This window comes from Erithacus rubecula (assembly GCF_903797595.1).
Source record: "Erithacus rubecula genome assembly, chromosome: 4".
Lineage (NCBI taxonomy): Eukaryota > Metazoa > Chordata > Aves > Passeriformes > Muscicapidae > Erithacus > Erithacus rubecula.
The window spans coordinates 18,511,700-18,529,856 of NC_136686.1; the positions used below are offsets into that span (position 1 = coordinate 18,511,700).

At 44.4% G+C, this 18,157-nt stretch overlaps 1 protein-coding gene across 3 annotated transcripts in view; it reads left to right on the forward strand.

Annotated features, from left to right (window-relative positions):
- The window catches only part of ABTB3 (ankyrin repeat and BTB domain containing 3), a 178,093-nt gene that overhangs the window by 106,018 nt on the left and 53,918 nt on the right, over positions 1-18,157 (forward strand). For all 3 annotated transcript variants that reach the window (XM_079303619.1, XM_079303617.1, XM_079303618.1), the window contains exons 2-3: positions 2,704-2,853; positions 16,095-16,299. In XM_079303619.1, the coding sequence (XP_079159745.1) occupies positions 2,778-2,853; positions 16,095-16,299 (281 nt within the window). In that variant the 5' untranslated portion in view covers positions 2,704-2,777. The remainder of the gene's footprint in view (positions 1-2,703; positions 2,854-16,094; positions 16,300-18,157) is intronic.

Below are 18,157 nucleotides of genomic sequence, written 5' to 3' on the forward strand. Positions count from 1 at the left end.
AAGCATTTTAGTCGCTTGAATATTTTTGAGGGAAGCCGTTGAAGTTATGAGATTGGCTGAGTTGCATGCCCAAGCCATAAAATTCCTTTTCTCCATGCTTGCAAAAATCAGATTTGATCCAGCAAAATTATGAGTTACAAAGAAATCTTCCATCACCCCACTGGTCACTTGCTGTGGTCAATTATAGTTCTGAAGCTGATATAAGAATCAGATGTTTGGCTATTGTGTGTCTCTGCAGATCTCCAACCCAAGTGTAACCCTTTGGCATGACACATCCTATAATTTGTTAAGTTTTCTAACAATGGCTCATTTTGCATTTCATTGGCACTTTTCTCTCCAAGAGCCTAAGAATGTGCTCCCCTCACTAAAGATCAGAGTAATTAATCATCAGGGCTGTTTGTAAGGAAAAGGCCTGACTGTGGGAACAGAGTCATAGGCAAAGTAGAGAATAAAATTTTTATATCCCACTGCATAAATCACTAGGAGAAATATCTTCTGTACATAATTGTAACTTCAAACAATTTGAATTTTATTTGTGAAGTTATCTTAAACAGTATTTTTTTTTTCTCTCCACATTTAAGGTGTGTTTTTGTAGAAAAATTATCCAATTTGTATTTTAAAGATGCCATAAAGCTGCTTGTTCTCTATTTCTTGTTTTTGAAATCTGTTAGAATTTTAAATCATTTTTATATCTGTTTTCTGCTGGGAAAACTCTTCCAATTTTTTTCTAAATTCTATCATTAAAATGATAAAGAATAATCTATAAAAAAGAGAGAGAATATTTACTAAAATATGTGGGCAAGCCTGCATTTTGAATGCAGGTGTTGTACTTCCCGAGCTCTGTACATCCATAGAATATAAATGTTGATCAGTGCACCAAGTGTTTATGAGAGTCAGCCATTGAGTGATAGCAGGAAAATTTGAGGAGCTTGTTTGATAAGCTGTTGTTGCTTTTCATTCCTCACCTCTCAGCTTTGAATTCTTCCTTCCCCAGTGCTGTGTCAGGTGTCCTGCTCTTTATCTTCAGGGCACTTTCTTATGAGTTGTGTTACTCCCTGATGACCTTCTACACATTCATGGGGTTGTTACAAGCCTGGGACCAGAGCCAGGGGCTGGGAATTACATCTGTTCCTGCTGCTTCATCTCCAAAATTCAAACAGGCTATTGGGGGTTTTGTTCTGGTGCTGCTGCTGTGTGCAGAGGATGATCCTAGTTCAGATTGCTGTCTCATGGCTGTGGGTCTTGCTCTCCCAGTGTATACCCCTGCATTTTTCTTTGGAATGGGCTCATTGAACCTGTGTCATCTCTCTCCTCTCAGGATGGATGTTTTTAGGTCTGTGCTACAAATATAACTTGCAGGCTCAATTGGTTGCAGGAAGGAGATGGAGGTGAGGAGGGGAATCCAAGGCAGTTTGGTGAAGCTAACAAGGTGTCTGAGAAGCATCTCCATTCAGGTGCATTTCCTGCTCTTGCAGTGCTCCAAAGCAGTTGTCAGTTCTATCAATCTGCTGACAGAATTATTGGTTGGTAGAGTTAGATGTCATATGTTTACTGAGCTGGAAAACTAAGCAAGTTTTTCCCTTGAAGAAAAACATTAAATATGTACCACTTCCTTCATGGACTTTGCAAGTCTGCTTTGCCTATGAGGGCAGAGCCTATATTCTGTATTTAAAGGAAGGAGTAGTAAAAACTCATGGAAAAAATAGTTTCCTACTCTGGCTTCTTTTCAAAGGTAATATTTTGAGATAAGATGATATTTAGTCATCATAAAGAGGTATAGTTCCACTACCTTCAGTGGCTCTCCACCTGTGTGTGTCCTAGAGGGATTGGGAAGATGATGCTGTGAGAAGCATAGCCATAGCTGACTGTACACAGAGCTTGGGAAGGGAGGAGAGCTTGCTCTCCAAACTGGACCAATGCAGCTGTTGCTCAAGGCTGGTAATGCTGTGTTTGCTCTTGTAAATACATTCTCATTTTTAGCATGACAATGATTTTGGTGAATAAATAGATGCCCTCCATCTATTCCTGAGGGTTTACGTGTCATGGCAGAAAGTGACTTTTGTGCCTGAATGAATGTGTATGCAAATCATTTTATGTCAGTAGCTTTACTTTTGCCCTGCTCCATAAAAATTCACTGCTCTAAGGGCTTCTGCATAATGGGCTTTTGGAACCCAAACAGTGCAATTGCTGGGAGCTGTATTTACAAAAGAAGTTCAATCAGCCATCAATGACACTTACAGCATCTTGATGCTGTCCCTTATTTTGCAATTGACAGTGAAATCCCCTTGCAGGAAAGTCTTGTAAATGTGTTGTCTGTCTCATATATAATTTTAATGTCAATCTTTTGGAATTCTGAGATACCATTAGATACCATTTTCTGATAATTTTGTATAGGTTTGGAGTAGTTTCTTGGAGGCTTCTTTGAAACCCTCTTGAACTCCTCCTTGAGCAATCCTCCTAGGGTTTTTTGTAAGAATTATCCTGAGGTGACATCGTAATCAGCTTGAGAAGATACTCAGAAGGGCTTACAAGGGCCACTTCTGCATGAGTCATTTGTGACATTGTGTTACAGATGTTTGGTGTCTTTGAGCTCTGCACACGCAGGCTGTGTCTTGGAATGTCCCCAAAACAATGTGGTGGTGGCACCAAAGTTACCATACTGGCTGAAATTACATTGGTCTTCTTTTTTTTTATCCACTGTAGGTGTTCTCTGCCTGCCAGACAGCTTGAACCTTCACAAGGACCAGCAGAGGTCAAACAAGCCCGGGGAGGTGCAGATGTTCAGCCAGTCAGAGCTGAGGACCATCGAGCAGTCTCTGCTTGCCACTCGCGTGGGGAGCATTGCTGAACTCAGTAAGTACCAGGCTGTTTGGATTCCTTTCCTTGAGGTAAAGCAAAGCTAAGTGCAGTGCCTGCTTCAGCTGAGGAGAGCTGAGGGGGCTGTGTGATGTTGAAGGAGATGTTGGGCAGATCTAGCTCTGTTCATGCTCCATTGTTAGTTCAGAAGCTGAAGCTATAGGAAGGGAAGAAGTGTTGTGCAGACTCAGCAATGCCTATGGCTTGTTTGCATACATTGCTCTCAGTTTTAAAGATGAAAGATACTTTATTCCATTTTCTCTGTGTTGTATTTGAGAGCACCTCTCAGCTTGGCCAGATTAGCAAGTGTCTGTTGTATGGGTGTCCTGTCTTATTTCTGTGGGATGTCTGTTTTATGGTGGGCAGGCAGCAAGCTGAAGGCTGCAATAAGTAAAGTAAATATTGTCACACGTTTAAGGCAGAGCTACTTTGTCCTCTGTTAGAGAAAATAATTTACCTACCTTTATTTCTCCAGCCCTACAATTCACACCTGCACCAGAGGAATTAACTCCTGAAAGATAAATTGTTTTCTGTTAATCAAAGCACATTTTGAGAAATGTAGGAATATGTGATATTTGTCGAAATCTGAAAACTTGGCTTTTTGCTAACTAATAAATGGTAGGAGGCAAAGACCATATGCATCCTTATGTGACATGGAGATAAAATTACCAGAAATGCTTTATTTAAACTTCTTTTTTCTTAAGAGAGAAACATTCCAATCACATGTTTGTGGTCTAGTTAGATACAGGAAGCTATGTGTGGGAAAGCAGAATCACTCAGACAAAAAAAAGTGGTTTTTTTTCTGAGGTTTGTGAGAAATACTGTCAAGTATTCTTTTCCTGAGGTCTTTTACAAAATTTTGGGGAGAAATTAAAAACACTCAGATCCATTAAGATATAGGCTACCCAGCCTACTGTTGTTCTTATTAATGAATTGTGTGTTACTAGCATCATAAAGAACTCCTGTTCATTTTTGGCACTTCCTGCAGCAAAGGGAGTCTCTTCTTTTGCTCCATCCTATCATCATGGTTCAGTTTCCTCCTGTTCACGAATCACGTGGGTGCACCAAGGATGTTTGTCTACAAGACACAAGATGAATTTCTGTTTTCAGCTTGCTAATTTTAATTTTCTCTGGTGCAGCATCAACAAGCCAAGAGCCTTAGTGTGAAGTGTTGCTCCATCTCTGGAATCAGGTGTTCGGTGTTATTCAAATGAAGTAATTTATGCTCATTTATTTCACGCACATGAAACACACAACAGTACTGTCTGTGTGCCAACTAAATTATGCATGATACAGCTCTCTCTCTCTCTCTTACAGTTCATATGATTGGGATTTAATAAATAAGTAATTTGTGGGTATTTCAGGATGGGTGGGGTTTTTATTCTGGATCATTTTGGACCTTTGTACTTGACCCAAAAAGTCAGATTTCTTAGATGGAGCACCCCATCCTGTTTTACAGTTTGAGATCTATCACCTCTAAGTGTCCTATCTTAGATTCAAATGCTTGATTGGTGGGGTTTGCTTTCTGTGCATCTGTTGACTGCAAACACAGGCAAAACACTCTTCAGGGTGGCCATTTGTAGGAACAGAGCCCGTCAGTGGGAGTTGGATGCAGCTGTTGGAGAGGCTGGCACATCCAGCAGGCTGGTAGCCCTCCAAAAAGCCCTGTGGCCAACTTGAGGGATCCTCCCTGGCGCTGCAAGCAGATGCATGTCAGGGAAGCAGCAGTGGGAGGAGCAGACTGGCAGAGCTTGCAAGGCTTGATATGCTCAGTTGGGTAGAAATCTGAGCTGTGGAGCAGTGCTGGTGCAGAGTTCAAAACCGAGCTGTGAAATGTGGAAGGAGTTGCAGTATGTTGGTGGGCAAAACCCTCTGAGTTTGGAGGAAAAGTCATGAAGTGGGAGGGAAACGGAGCAGTGAGGGGATATGAGTAGGTTTGTTCTTTGTTCAGTGCTTGTGTGTCTGTCTCTGGCATCAGCAGTGGCTGTGAGGCAGAGGTCACAGCAGAGCCTCTGCCATGGGGCGTGGGTGGGGAACCACAGCATGGGGCAGAAATGCAGAGCAGTGGGGAGAAGGTGGGGGAACACCTGGGGATCATAAAGGCATGAAGGCAGAGGAGGATTTATTGTTGCCCTGGTGGTGTGAGGGGGATGGACGTTGAGGAGAAGAAAGAGGGTATGGCAAGCATTGCCATGGAGAAGGTGTGATAGGAGGGAAGGATTGAATAGGGAAAAGTGCCTGCTTTATTGAGGTGGAGGTGAATAAAGATAATGAGGGAGAATCTCTGGAGAGAAAGGAATTAAGAGCATAACACTTGAGAAGAGGATCATGAGGAGGAGGAGATGGCAACCAGAAGTGGGTGACAAGGGCAGAAGCTCAGCTTGTGGACCAGCAGAGCAAGCAGCCCCCAGGCGTGTGTCTGCATTGTCCCATCAGCTTGCAATATCCCAGGAGCCAGGGTTTCCTTTCTATTCTCTTCAAAAGAACACAGAAACAAGGGCAAAGACTGATCTTGCAATAAAGCAATTTAATTTTATCTCAGGAAAAAGAAATATTTAAAAAAGCAATTCTAATTGAATGAGATTTCTTATAGTGTATTGGCATGAATAATTAAAGCATTGTAAGTACACAGAAAAGCTGGAATTAACAAGTGTGTGCGTGCACAGGAGAGGCTTTCCCTGCTCTCAGTTCTACCCAGCATCCTTGTATGGAGCAGTGTGACCAGCTGCTGAGCTGCTGGAGGCTTTGAGACCAGGGAATCAAATCTGTCCCATGGAAGACAGCAGCTTTCAAATGAGACCTGTGTTCTTACCAGCACCTGTATTTCAGCTCATATCTTCCTAATTTCTTTACAGTCTATTCTAAGGGAAGAAGATATTCACAGGGTGAAAAGCCTTGTATTATGTGGTACCTTTACCTTGCCCTAACTGTGATGGCCCTCGTGTGTCTCCACCCTTTGTTTTTTTATGTATTGTAAGTGTATTAGGAAAGACCGTTTTGGGAAGCTGGGTCTCCCTGGGTGTGACAGAAGGTAGGAGAAAACTGAGGAAAGGTGGGATGGCAGCACCATCTGGTGATGCTGCCATTGAGGAGTCCTCCTAGTCAGACAGGTGCAACTGGACCCATGGATGCTGCTCTGCTCCTGCCAAATCCTGCTTGCCTGGTGCTGCTGCTCTCATCTCCAGGCTCAGCAGGCACTGCTCCTTGCTGGGACATGGCCTGGCTGGCAGTGGTTGGGTGAGGCAGTGCCCCTGGCCATGGGGCTCTCTCCAGAAAATAGGAAGAAGAGGTGATGTTGCTGACTTAGGGGGGAAAGAAAGGGAGGTTTTGTCTCCAGGACCTAGGAGGAGAATGTAAATAGACACCTAATTCTGTACCACAATTACAGCAGTAATGCATGATTCCAAGGCAAAGGTTTAAAAAATTAATGTGAAACCTTATTCATTAAAATATAATGAACATGGCAGAAAGTTAAGGAACAACAATAAATCTGGTCTATGTTATATTGGCATTTAGTATTCAGCAGTTGTAATTGCCTACTACAGTGTGTTTTAAAATAATGTAATTTCATTCGAAATGCTTATTATATAGAGAACATTGGGAAGAACTGAAGCACAGCAAAAATAATAGGATTTTAAACAGTAGCCTGACAGTATTTCACTGATGAGTCTTAAAGAAAATATTTCACAGGTTTTATTTTTTTTTTCATTTTGTTCCCCAGTTTTTTTTCCTTGAAGTTTCCTGTATTTCTAGACCAGATGTAGAGGAAAAAGGGAGTAGAACTGTTTGGGTTTTTTTTCAGAAAGTTTTTGGGATTCTCCTAGATTTCTAGTTCTTCTCTTTCATTTCTTCCCTGTTAAATGGGAAAAAATAAGTAGACTGAATAGAAAAAAACAGGAACACTAGGGAGAGCTTTTGCTGTGGAGAGATCCCATGATACTGCGTTTTGACCTTTGAATATTTTTCCTAACTTCTTTATATGCATGTTTGCAATCCACAAACATTTATGTTATATTTGACTGCATAATGCTCCAAGACACCTATTCATCATCCATCTAAAAATACCACTGCTGGCTTGGAGACCAAATGCAGAAGGAATGAGGCTCCTAACTGAAGGTCATTGCTGTTTTTTGGGGTGAAGGAGGATCCTCTTTCTTTTGAGTGTGCATGTAGGTGGTGAGAAAGCAAAGCAGAGCCTTAATGTGCACTGGGCACCAATCCTGGCACCAAGAAGTACTCGTCCCTCACCTTCCTTTACCTTAGGGTAAAGGCAGTTAAGGTGTTAGTGTCTGACATGGGACAGCCACCCCGTGCTGATGTGTGTTCATAGGGCTGCAGAGGCTGTGTGTCCCAAGCAGCACAGGGAGATAAACCGTGGCTTAGGATGTCATCCAAAGCATATGTCTTCAGGTTAGAGCAAAAAACTGTTTGGGGCTTGTGTTGGGTGCAAAGATGGCCAGTCTCCTGTGGCTTTCCTGGGTGAGAAGTTTGCCACCCAGACTTGTGCAAACCACAGTGACTGGTGCTGGTATCACTCTGAGTGTTAACCACAATGAATAATCATTTTTATTTTAAACTGTGATAATCTGAAGATGTGATTTAACACTGCTGATATCAGAGGTTTTCTGCTTTTGAATGGTGTTTAACTTAGAGCAGTCCCCAGATGTGATGTTGAGGCTGGTATTTCCTCCTTGTCACCACTCAGGTCTCAGCAAGGTTTTTCTTTTTTCCATTGGAAAAATGCCACCCTCCAACCACTCTTTTCATTACACATCATCCTCTCTTGCATCCACAGTGCTGAATGTATATATTTCCAAAACAAATCCTCCCAGTGGATCTTGGCACCCTTTTAGGGATGAAAGGAAGGGTTACTGCTTAAGTGTGTGATTGCACATACTGATACTGTTTTTCATTTCTCCTCACAGCCCCAGCTGAGGAGATGATGAAAGTCTGCATCCTCTCCCTTGCCTTTTCATGTAGTCTCAATCCTCTGCAGCCAACAGGAAGGAGCACTCCAAGAGCCATACAAATTGATTCATGTGCTGTAAATGAGAGGTTAAACCTAGGCTTAGAAGCAAATGCCAGGGTAAAGATACTTGCTGGAAGGGTGGCATCTGAAGGAGTGTTGTTGTGCATGCTCTGCTAATTTACTGCCAGAACAAAAGCCCTGTTTGTCAGATGTATTTTCAGACTAAGCAGCATCTATAGTAAGACCAAGCTTATTCCCTGTGAACAGTTTGGTTCATGGAGCCCAGTGCTGAGCTAAGCAGAGGTACTAGCCAAAACCTGCCATTCAGATGGAAGTGCTCCCTTCAGCATAGGCTGTCAGTCTGTGTATCACCTCTCCAGATACAGTGATGCTTTTCCCAGTTTTCAAGGGCTCTCCATGGGGTTATGGCCCAAGGTCTCTAGGTCCTCGCTCACCTGCTTTCTGGGTGTCTAATTTGCAAATCCTCCTCACTGATACCCGCACATCATCCAGTCTGTGTGTAAAAGTTAGAAGCTGTTGAGATGCTCCTCAGCAGAGAAAGCCCCCCCAGCAGAGAACAGAAGGCAGATGAATGCAGTGCTTCAATGGTAGGTGTTTTCTTACTCTGTTAAGGGCTGCCTGCTTGCAGGCTGCCCTAGCTGCTACCTCATTCTCTGTGCTGCCCTCTCTGAGTGATGGACCACAGCCTCCATTCACTGTCTGCATCTGTGCCTAGGAAGGGTTGTGGGTTACTTAACAGTCTCAAACAACACATTGCTTTTCTTCTCTTCCTCCTGAGATACTGTCATCAGCCATAAAACAATATGTTTGTACATCAGGTGAGATGAAGGGTGACAGAGGATCATTTGAAAATACCAGGTTACACCCTGCTCAGGCTTTATCTTCCCCTTGTCTGCCCCATTGACCAAGGGGGTGGATTTCTGTCTTGGGTAACAAGAGCAGCTTGTCTTGTTGCTTGTCTGTGTCCTCAGTGCTCCTTTGGGGCTCCCTGGCTGCTTCCATGGGTGAGACTCAGCCACCTTTGCTTTTCCTGGGGACAAGCCCAGGGTGATTTTGTTCCTCCAGGGCTTCTACTGCCTGTGTTTAAGCCCACTCATGTTTGATACTTAGAGGCAAAAGGCATTGCTGTGGTGGTTGGGGAGTGCTGGAGCTCCAACTTTCCACCAACCTTCCCCAGTACACCAGTGTGAACTCCCACAGAACTCAGAACTCTCCACTGTACACCACATTTGAGGTACAGGCGCCTGTTTCCTCTGAACCTGTGCATCACACACACTCGGGATTCAAATGGCATTTTCCTTTCCTTGCAGTCCTCCTCGTCCCTCCTGTGCAGAGCACAGGCAATTGGTCAGGTCAGGGTGAGCACTCTTAACTGGCCTGCTCAGCCATGGGTGCTCTTAAATTCTGCTTGAGGACATGGGTCTATGCCAGGCCAAAGAAAATCCAGACATGGTGGTACCTATGGCAGTGGTGTTCCACAGAGTGAAGGCTCTGCATTAGGTCGGCACATGAACAGCTCATCCGAGTCAAAGCTTGTTTTGTTTGAAGCTGATGTGGCTTAAGGGGAATCAGACACAAACATCACGCTTGCCATGTTGGATTGGAGAGTCTAAACGTGTAAGTGTTGTTATAATAGGTATGTGAACTTGAGAGGGTTTAATTATTATTGTGGCTTTTTTATGGGATATATCCAATCCCTAATTTATCAGTCTTCAAAGGCTTTGCAAACATTAAATTGGATGCAAACACTTACTCTGTAATATAAATAGAAGGTTCTTGTGATGGTGGGGTAAGTGAAGATAAAAAGATTAAATGATCTGTGGGAGGCCACAAGGAAGCCACTGCCAGGAAATAGGCTGCTTGCTGGTCCTGTCTTCTCAGTTCTGAATCTGGGACCACAGTTCCTTCTTTTGCTCTCATGTAGAAGAGATTAATGGCTTTTAGAAGAAGCAGAGGTTGCCTGTGGTAGCAGATATGGGCACAGCATGGGACAGCAGAGATGGCAGAGCTGGGGAGGTTTCTGCAAGGTGAGCTCAACAATGAGTTTGTTGCACACTGGATGCCCCACTGACTGTGGATTATGGCACCTCAAGCACACCCACAGCCTGAGGCAGCTGGAGTAAAATCTGGAATATACAGTGCCAAGAACAACTTAACTTTTTTATGTTTGAAGATACTTTGTGCTAAGAGCATGCAGACTGTGAAAAACATTCTGCATGCTTTCTAGTGTGCAGCCACCCTATCTTTGTGCACACTCCTTTCCTGGTATGGATGAGTAGTGTTGAGTTAACAATAGAAAACCTCACAATAAATCATTTGAGGACAGGTTTTGCTCGAGCAATTTTGGCTCAGCTGACGTTTGAAACATAGAGATTGATGTACCACTGGAAGCAGAGGAACATGGAGGAACAGTACATCTGGAATCAAGAGTGTAGGGATGGCTCAGGTGGCTGAGGGTGACCTGGTATGGGAGACACAGCTCAACTGCTCATATTCACCTCCAGTGATATGCTGACAGGTGTGTGCTGGGGCAGACTGCTCTAATGTGTCACTTTGGTGCAGAAAACAGAGGCAACAGGAGCTAGAGAGGGAAAAAGGTTCAGCTACACTTTGGGAAGGATGCAGAACAGCTGTGTCTATCAGCTAGCAGTCTGATTAAATAGACCATGGTTTATTGTCAAGGTTATAAATTCATGTTTTCAATGCAGTCTCCCCAGAGCTGGTAGTGAGCAAAACCATAGATCCAAGACTTTTATATTGAAGTGTGAAATGAATCTAGGTCAAGAAAATGAGTTTTGCACCTGGCTCACATGCTTATAAGAGGGGAATCTACTGAGCATGACATGAAGTTGGCATCTAGAATGCAGCTCCCTGATGCATGCTCCTCCTTTTTGTGGTCTGGACAGGACACAGGTGGTTGTTAAGGGCTCTGAAAGACAGACACATCTCCTGCCTATGGCTCTGGCCTGCTCTTTGCAGGAGGATATTTTCACCCAGGAAGCACAGAAAATCAGTAATCAGCATGCCCCACTGCAGGGCATGATTCCCAAGTGCAGACTACACACGTAGGAGTCAAGGACAGCTGGAAGGATGACCAGACCAGTGTTATCAAACTGATGGGTGCTGCCTGCACAGTGCTGTTGTGCTAAAAACATGGTCTCCTGCTGCTTCACAGTGTCCCAGCAGGGCACCAGGTGGGAAGACAGCTGCAGTGGGAGCAGATGCTCCTCTCTCTCCCCTGGGTTTTGAAGGAAAGACACTAGTCAAAGAACCGAGTGACTCGTTTTCAGTGTGCAAATACATCATTGCTAAATTTTTTCTGGTAATTTTAGAACATGCTTTTGGAACAGGAAAAACATGAGGTAGGTGTCATAAGGACTGGCTGTGTAAGGATCTGTCCCTTTCACATCAGGGCTGTGGCTCTGCAGGCATACACTCAGCTGGATGGTTTTGGCTCTGCTAGTTGTTTGGTCTGAAAAGAGTCCTAGGCAGGCAGGATAGCATCATCAGGTCCATTATGATAGATCAGAAAATCCCACAGGAAGCTTCTCAGACATGGGCATTGGGTATCTGTCATTTTCTTTCTCTTCCTTCTTTTTTGCCTTCCTCTGCCCACCGCCCCCCAGTACAAAATTGGAAACAGATGTGTTATTCTTTAAACACCAGACTCTAACATAGTAAAAGCAGTGATAATAGCTTTTATAGAAGGCAAACACAGTTTAAAAAAAAGCTTGACTGGTCACTGCAGAGAGGGCCCAGGCTGAAGCTGCCCACTTGAATGTTGTATGTTGTTGTTGTATATAGTATTGCACCCCCATGCAGATGGGAGCAGCTTTACTTTGCCTGTCACATCATATCTGTGGCTTGAAGTCAGTGAAGCTGTTCCTTAAATATTCAGTGTTGCCTTAAACCAGGCCTGTGTCTCAACATGCCCATTACATAATATTTTCAGTCTTTAAATCCAATGTATGTGGACCTTGCATTCGCCGAGCGTGCTGAGCTGACAGCAGCAGCAATGGGTGAGCCCCCTTGAGTTATGGGGAGGGAGAAAGGCTGGCAGCTGCAGTGGCAGCTCTGCACACACTGCGGTGCAGAGGTGCTCTCATCAATTTTTGGTGGCTGCTGTGTGAGGCACAGCCTTTCTCCTCTGGGCTGACAGGCTCCAGTGCAGAGCCACATTCCTGGAGCCCTTACCCCAGCTGGAATCAGGGCTGCAAGGCAGTGTCAGCCTGGGGCTTTTCGCTGCCTTTGCTGCCCTCTGGGACCCTCTCCTCTAGTTGTGGCTTCTCAGCTTTGGCAACAAAAATGTCCTGAAATGTCCCCCCACTTGGCTGTTCTTTTTCTTTTTCCTTGTGTTTACCCTGTGCAATATGATGTTTTCATCTCCCTAGCTGTGCCTGCAAAGCAGTTTGTGCGTTGGCTCACTTGGCTTATGTTGCATAAATTACGGAAGTTTTCATTGAGTTTAATTTTAAAACAAAATAAAATTGGCAATCTGTCTTGTCAGGCAGATCAGCTCCCCAGTCTACTCTTCAGGTGGTGGTACAGCATGAGAATTTGATCAGTGGAGGCCAAGGCTGGGATCCCTGCCAGGCCCCTTGGGTCATGATGCCACATCCACCAGGAACCTCATTCATGGAGTTACAAGGTCAATGCAGCTGCTGGGAATTTTATTTTAGATGTATTCTTTCTGGAAATGATGCACTGAGGAATTTGTCAGCCTTTCAGATGTGTTCAGCTGATACAGCTGAGCCATATTTTCAGGGCCAAAAAGGAAGCAGAAAAGCCAGCAGTGCTGTGAGCAGGTAAGCTGCCCTTGCAGAGCCTTCCTGTGCTGAGCAGAGCCCTGAAGAGCAGAGGTAGCTGACACTGATGAAAGGATAGCACAGACTTGTGAAGGGGGCTTATCTCTCTGTGCTTGGCCATAAATTCAAGGTTGCCTTCATTGTTCATATATAACAGCTTTTACAGCTGGCAAGGAGAGCATGTGTGGTTTGGATTTCCCAGGTGAGACTGGAGTTGGCTGATTGCTGGAGAGCAGACTAGTGAGTCCCATTATGAAGCTGACTTCACATCCGTGGGCTTTGGGGTGCCTTGGAATTAAAGAGAATCTCAGCTCTCTTAGGTACATTCTTAGGAAGGAAATGGAGAAACAAAAGCATATTACAGCAAGGAACAACAGAAGGAGCAAAACCTGGTAGGGATTCAAGACAACACACACACCTAGAACCAGATGTTGCGCTGTGATACATTTTACAGGGTTTGCCTAAGTGCTGCCATGCAGTGTGTGCATGTGCCTGTCAGCTTCCCTGTGCCTTCTTGGCACTGATCCTGGAGAACAGATATGCTAAGGCACCGTCTCTGCCCTGGAGAATTGTTGCTGTAACTGGATGTGGCTGAAGGAGGCAAAGGGCACTAGGGCGTGTATCAGATTGCTCAAGGTTACACTGTGGAATAAATCAGAGCAGTGATTCCCATCCTGCCTGCACAACTCTCTTCATTGGGTACCAATATAATGGATCTTTTTATGCTTGCTTACTGTTCTCTGTGAACCTTAGTGTTTTACAGGTATTGATTATTTAGGCTTCAAGTTGGCCCAAAGAAACAAGTCAACTTATTGGTAAAGAAATGTTACAATAATTGTTAATATAGAAATTGTTTCAAATGTGACCAGAGAAAGCATAGCAAAGGCAAAAGAAAGATCTAAGCAATCAATTCTTGGTATAAGGTAATTAAATGAGGCTTAAATATAAAAAGCATTAATTCAGCATTAGTGGCATGAATTGTTTTGGGTTTTTTTTAGGAAGCAGTAGAGGAAATACAGCATAAAAGGATGAACTTGTGGTCATATTGATTTGGATTAGAGCTTTGCCTTTCAGCAAAGCTTGAGTTCCTCCAGCCTTGCATCAGCAGTGATGCTTAGCTGTCTGTCCTGCCCACATCATCCTTGCTGCTGCTTTGCCTTCTGATTCACTGTGCAGCTTCCTCTGGTCCTGGGCGTGTCACTGAGGCCACATCACCCCAGTGCTCAGGGAGGAGTGGGGTGAAGTAATGTCGCTGCCAGAATCTGGGCCAAAATTGCATCTTAATTTTTATTCATCATTCATGACAGAAGTCAGAGGCGTTCTCTAGTGCCTGCTGTCTCAATCCACGGAAATAAGACTGGCTGTGTGCTAAACTTCACCCACGTTCTTCAGTGCTGTATTGGCTTGCGTCTGAAAAGGCTGAATTTAGTGTGTGTTTCCTTTTTCTCTGTCTTTGCTATTAAAGCTGGGTGTTGCAGCCAGCATTTCTATGCGATTTTTTTGCCTTCTGGAGAAAAAGGGGGGAATTTACTATCAACAAGGCTGCTAGCAGTTAAATTGGCCTGTACTAGACTTGGCAGTGCACATCTGCTGTGACTAGACTGGGCTGAAGGAAGGAGGTACCAAACTTTCCTGCTGCCTCTGTTTGCCTGCAGATAGCCTGGTGCAGGACTGGGGAGTCATCTCAGAGGCACATCTGTTTCTTCTGCAGACCTGATCCTGCATACTTTCCAAATGCATAGTTTCTCTTGGAAATTATGAGCATGCAGTGCTGCAAGATTGGTCCTATCACGGCAATTTCCTGGCAGAGGGAAAAGACAGAAGCTATTTTTAAATGAAAGCTTTGAATCTGAAGAATATTGCAGAGTGAAGCAGAAATTTGTGTCAAAACCCTGAAATCATGGACTCTGCAGTTTCCTGATGCCAGTGGTTTTCTTCTCTTCATGGTTTTAATGCTACGTTTTTGGAGGACTGGGCTGAGATTTTTAAGTGAGACATTTCTATTCTCCCTGGTACACATTATCACTGCTGCAGCAGCATTTTCTGTGTGAGTCAGGCTGGAGAGATATGTTGTGTTTAAAGGGGTGGGACTTTGCAAAAACTTGTAGTTCAGCCATGCACATATTCAGAGTGATTCTCCTTGAAGTTTGCCCAGGAGTCCATTGTTTATCCCCCCACAATTGGTTTTATGCTCCTACCTTGGAGTATATCTTTAACTTTTCCTTCCAAGTTTCAGTGCTCAGTGGTCACTTGGGAAAAGCAAGTAAGAGAAAGTGCATGACTTCTTCTTAACAATGGAAAATTATGTCCTCTTTTTCTCATCACTTACTTTTGTATAGCTTAAGAATGACCCAAAGGGCTCTCGCTCAGATTTTCATTTAAAACAAACCAAGTGATTTGATTCGAGATCGTTATTTCCCCCAAAAGCACTCTCGGAGTGATTTGAACAAGTGAAAAAAGGCAGTTTAAACCACAATTGTTTCCCTGCCTTTGATAGAGTGGTCACTAGTCAATAGACATAAAATTCACTGCCTCAGAGAAAGATGCTTTAGTTAATTAGTTACAATCAGTATTGTGCTAAGAGACTGCACTGCTGCTTGCCCATGTATTTGCCTGCTAATCTCACTTGCTGGCTTTGCTGATCCCAGTCCACGTGTTGTGGCTGGATTCCTGTATCTGCCTTCTGAGGGAATGCCCCAAACTATATTGGTGCAGGGCGGACGATGAGCATCTTCCTCTTTGTCCATTTTCTGTGCTCTGGAAACCTGGGAGGCTGGGTGAGCCTACTTCATAGTAGGCTCATGTTTTTCTTCTAACATGAAGTTTTCCAGGCCTAGCCTGGACTTAAAAAATTAATTTTGGTTGCACATTTTTTATATTGTCTTTTGCCAGTATTTTCCCTGTTTTTTTCTTTACCCACATGCTCCTTCATTCATATCCTCCTGCACTGCTTTGTATGTTACCTAACTGCCTCCTTCCTCATTCCAAGGGGCTGGATTTCACTGCCCCTCTGACCCAGAGCATGCAGTCTTTTGGTGCCACCCTGCATGGTCATTTTTTGGGGCTGTGGGGTTTTAGCATCCTCCAAAGGATGCTAAGTGGGTAGCTGTGGTCCTGGCCTCAGCATGCCAGCTCTTGTGGTGGTGCTGAGATGTGCCAGGCTGATGCTGCCCACAACACCCTCTTTGCAGAAACACATCTCCTGCAGGCATTTGTGAGCTTGTCTGCAGTCTGGGTATCTCACAACACACCACATAAACCACAAGGAAAAGTTCAGCCTGGTGATGACTAACACCCAGGATCCTGTCTTACCCTCTACTGTTTGTGTATGTGAGGTTAAATGGAAGGGAAGACCAAACTGAAAGGGAAGTGGCTTTCAGTTTACCAGCTCAGGACAGGCAGCTGGAAGGCCTGGCATTCACCTGGCTCTTGCTTTTTTCCAGGTGACCTGGTGTCTCGAGCGATGCACCACCTGCAGCCCCTCAATGCCAAGCAGCACGGGAACGGGACACCGATGCACCAGAAGCAGGGATCCTTCTACTGGGAGCCAGAGGCTCTGTACACCCTCTGCTACTTCATGCACTGCCCTCAGATGGAGTGGGAAAACCCCAACGTGGAGCCCTCGAAAGTCACGCTGCAGACTGAGAGGTGAGAGGCTCTGCATGGTGCTTGGTGTCGTGGTGAGGATGTTTTGTTAATCAGTCAGCCTGGCTGGCTAATTGCTAATTACAGCCTGTGTGTGAGAGGTTTAGGATCACCTCCTTGAAATCTGCTTCTCTCCTGAACTGCTGCGTGGCTGAACCAATATATATCAAAAGTGACACCCAGTGGCTACAGACAGCAAATTGGTTCCAGATGTGCTCTTGGGAGAGATTTCCTTTTCCTTTCGTTGTTGCTCAGCTATTCTGTGTTTTGGAAAAGAAAATGAGAACTTCTATTTCTGGCCTAGCAGGTTTGGGTTTAAATGTGGGGTTTTTTTCCTCTGGGTGTTAATAGGGCTCAACAGCTGTGATTGGGGAAGTGGAAAATGAATAGTGTGTAGAAAGGAGAAGTCATTAAAGATGCTGGGCTCCAGCCACACTGAGTAATGGGGCACAGGACCAGTGACCTCACCAGGTCACCAATGGCCTCAGGACTGCCCTGGCCGGGGTGTGGCAAGTGCCAGCTGTGCTGCTCTTGTCCCTGCTCTGGGGATGGGCAGGGCTGGGGAGGTGCCCCTGGGCCCTGTCCTGACTCAGGATCTGATGTAAGGTGAGAAGGAGATGCCTCTGAAGCTGGCAGGCAGGGTGCCCAGCACAGGGGACAGATTGCTGACCAAGAAAATAAACCCATCTCCCATCAAAAGCCCAGAAAACCCTCTTTTAAAGCATGTCTCCAGCTGTGTGCTGGGGCAACTCTGCTGCTTCCCTGCCACACCAGCCCTAAACCAGGCATCCTCAGTACAGAGACTAGAGGAGTGGCTGGTGCTTAGAAAGTACTGGATATGAATTTTTAGGATGGGTATTGTGGTGATGCAAATGCAAGCTGGTTTGTCAGGCTGGGCTCCACATTTACATCCCAGAGTATGTATTGCAGTGTATATGTGAGCCAAGCTCTAATCTGCAGATATGGGGCTCGGCTATTGCTGCAGGATGAGGGCTGCATCTCAAAAGTAGCATTTGAGGGTCTCATTGAGTGTGTAGTTGTAGATGGTACATGATATGATATCTTAATTGAAATAGTGTTTTATTAGTTGCAGAAGAGCATGCAAGATGAAATTCTGGCATTAATGATGTTGCTGGGAATTTTGCCATTTGCCTTTGGATGGTATTTTGTTTCTTTTCAAGTTTGGGTCGCTCTGTGAGCATGTTTGTCACTTTTTGTTCTGTTATTTTCAAAGTATGAAAAAAAAAAACCCACAGAAGGGAAATGACAAGAATCTAGAATTTTATCTTTATTTATTTATTTATTTATATTGTTTTAAATCTCATGATTTCTCATCCAGCCTTCCTATTGTGGAAGGCCTAACTCATGTCCAAGAGTGGTTAATGTACACAAAAAAATTTTTAAATAATTAGAATATACCTTCACCTGATCTGTAGTTTCTATCTGTGGGAATAATGCCACTGGAACCTGAGGGAAATATAGGGATGAACAAAACTGAGCTTCTGGTTTTGTAAGATTTCTTCAAACTTCCCTGTGCAGAAGTGAAAAGGGCAGGGATATTTGAAAAACCACTTTCAGCATTTGCTTTAATAGGTTTTCCTTTCTCTGAGGTTGCCTTAATACACATCCTCTTAGTTACAGCACTTGAAATACTGACCATTTAAAACAATTGTTGTGCACTTTATTTTGAGAGCTGTGTCTGGCAGGACGCCTTCCCTTGGCAGGGCAGTGAACGAGTGCGGCGTGCGGCGAGGGCCAGAGCAAGTACTCGGTGTTACTGCCAAGAGCCTGTGGTCACTGCTGGAAGGAGCAGATCCATCTCCTGCTGCCTAATCAAACATGCATTAGTACTAGTGCTGGA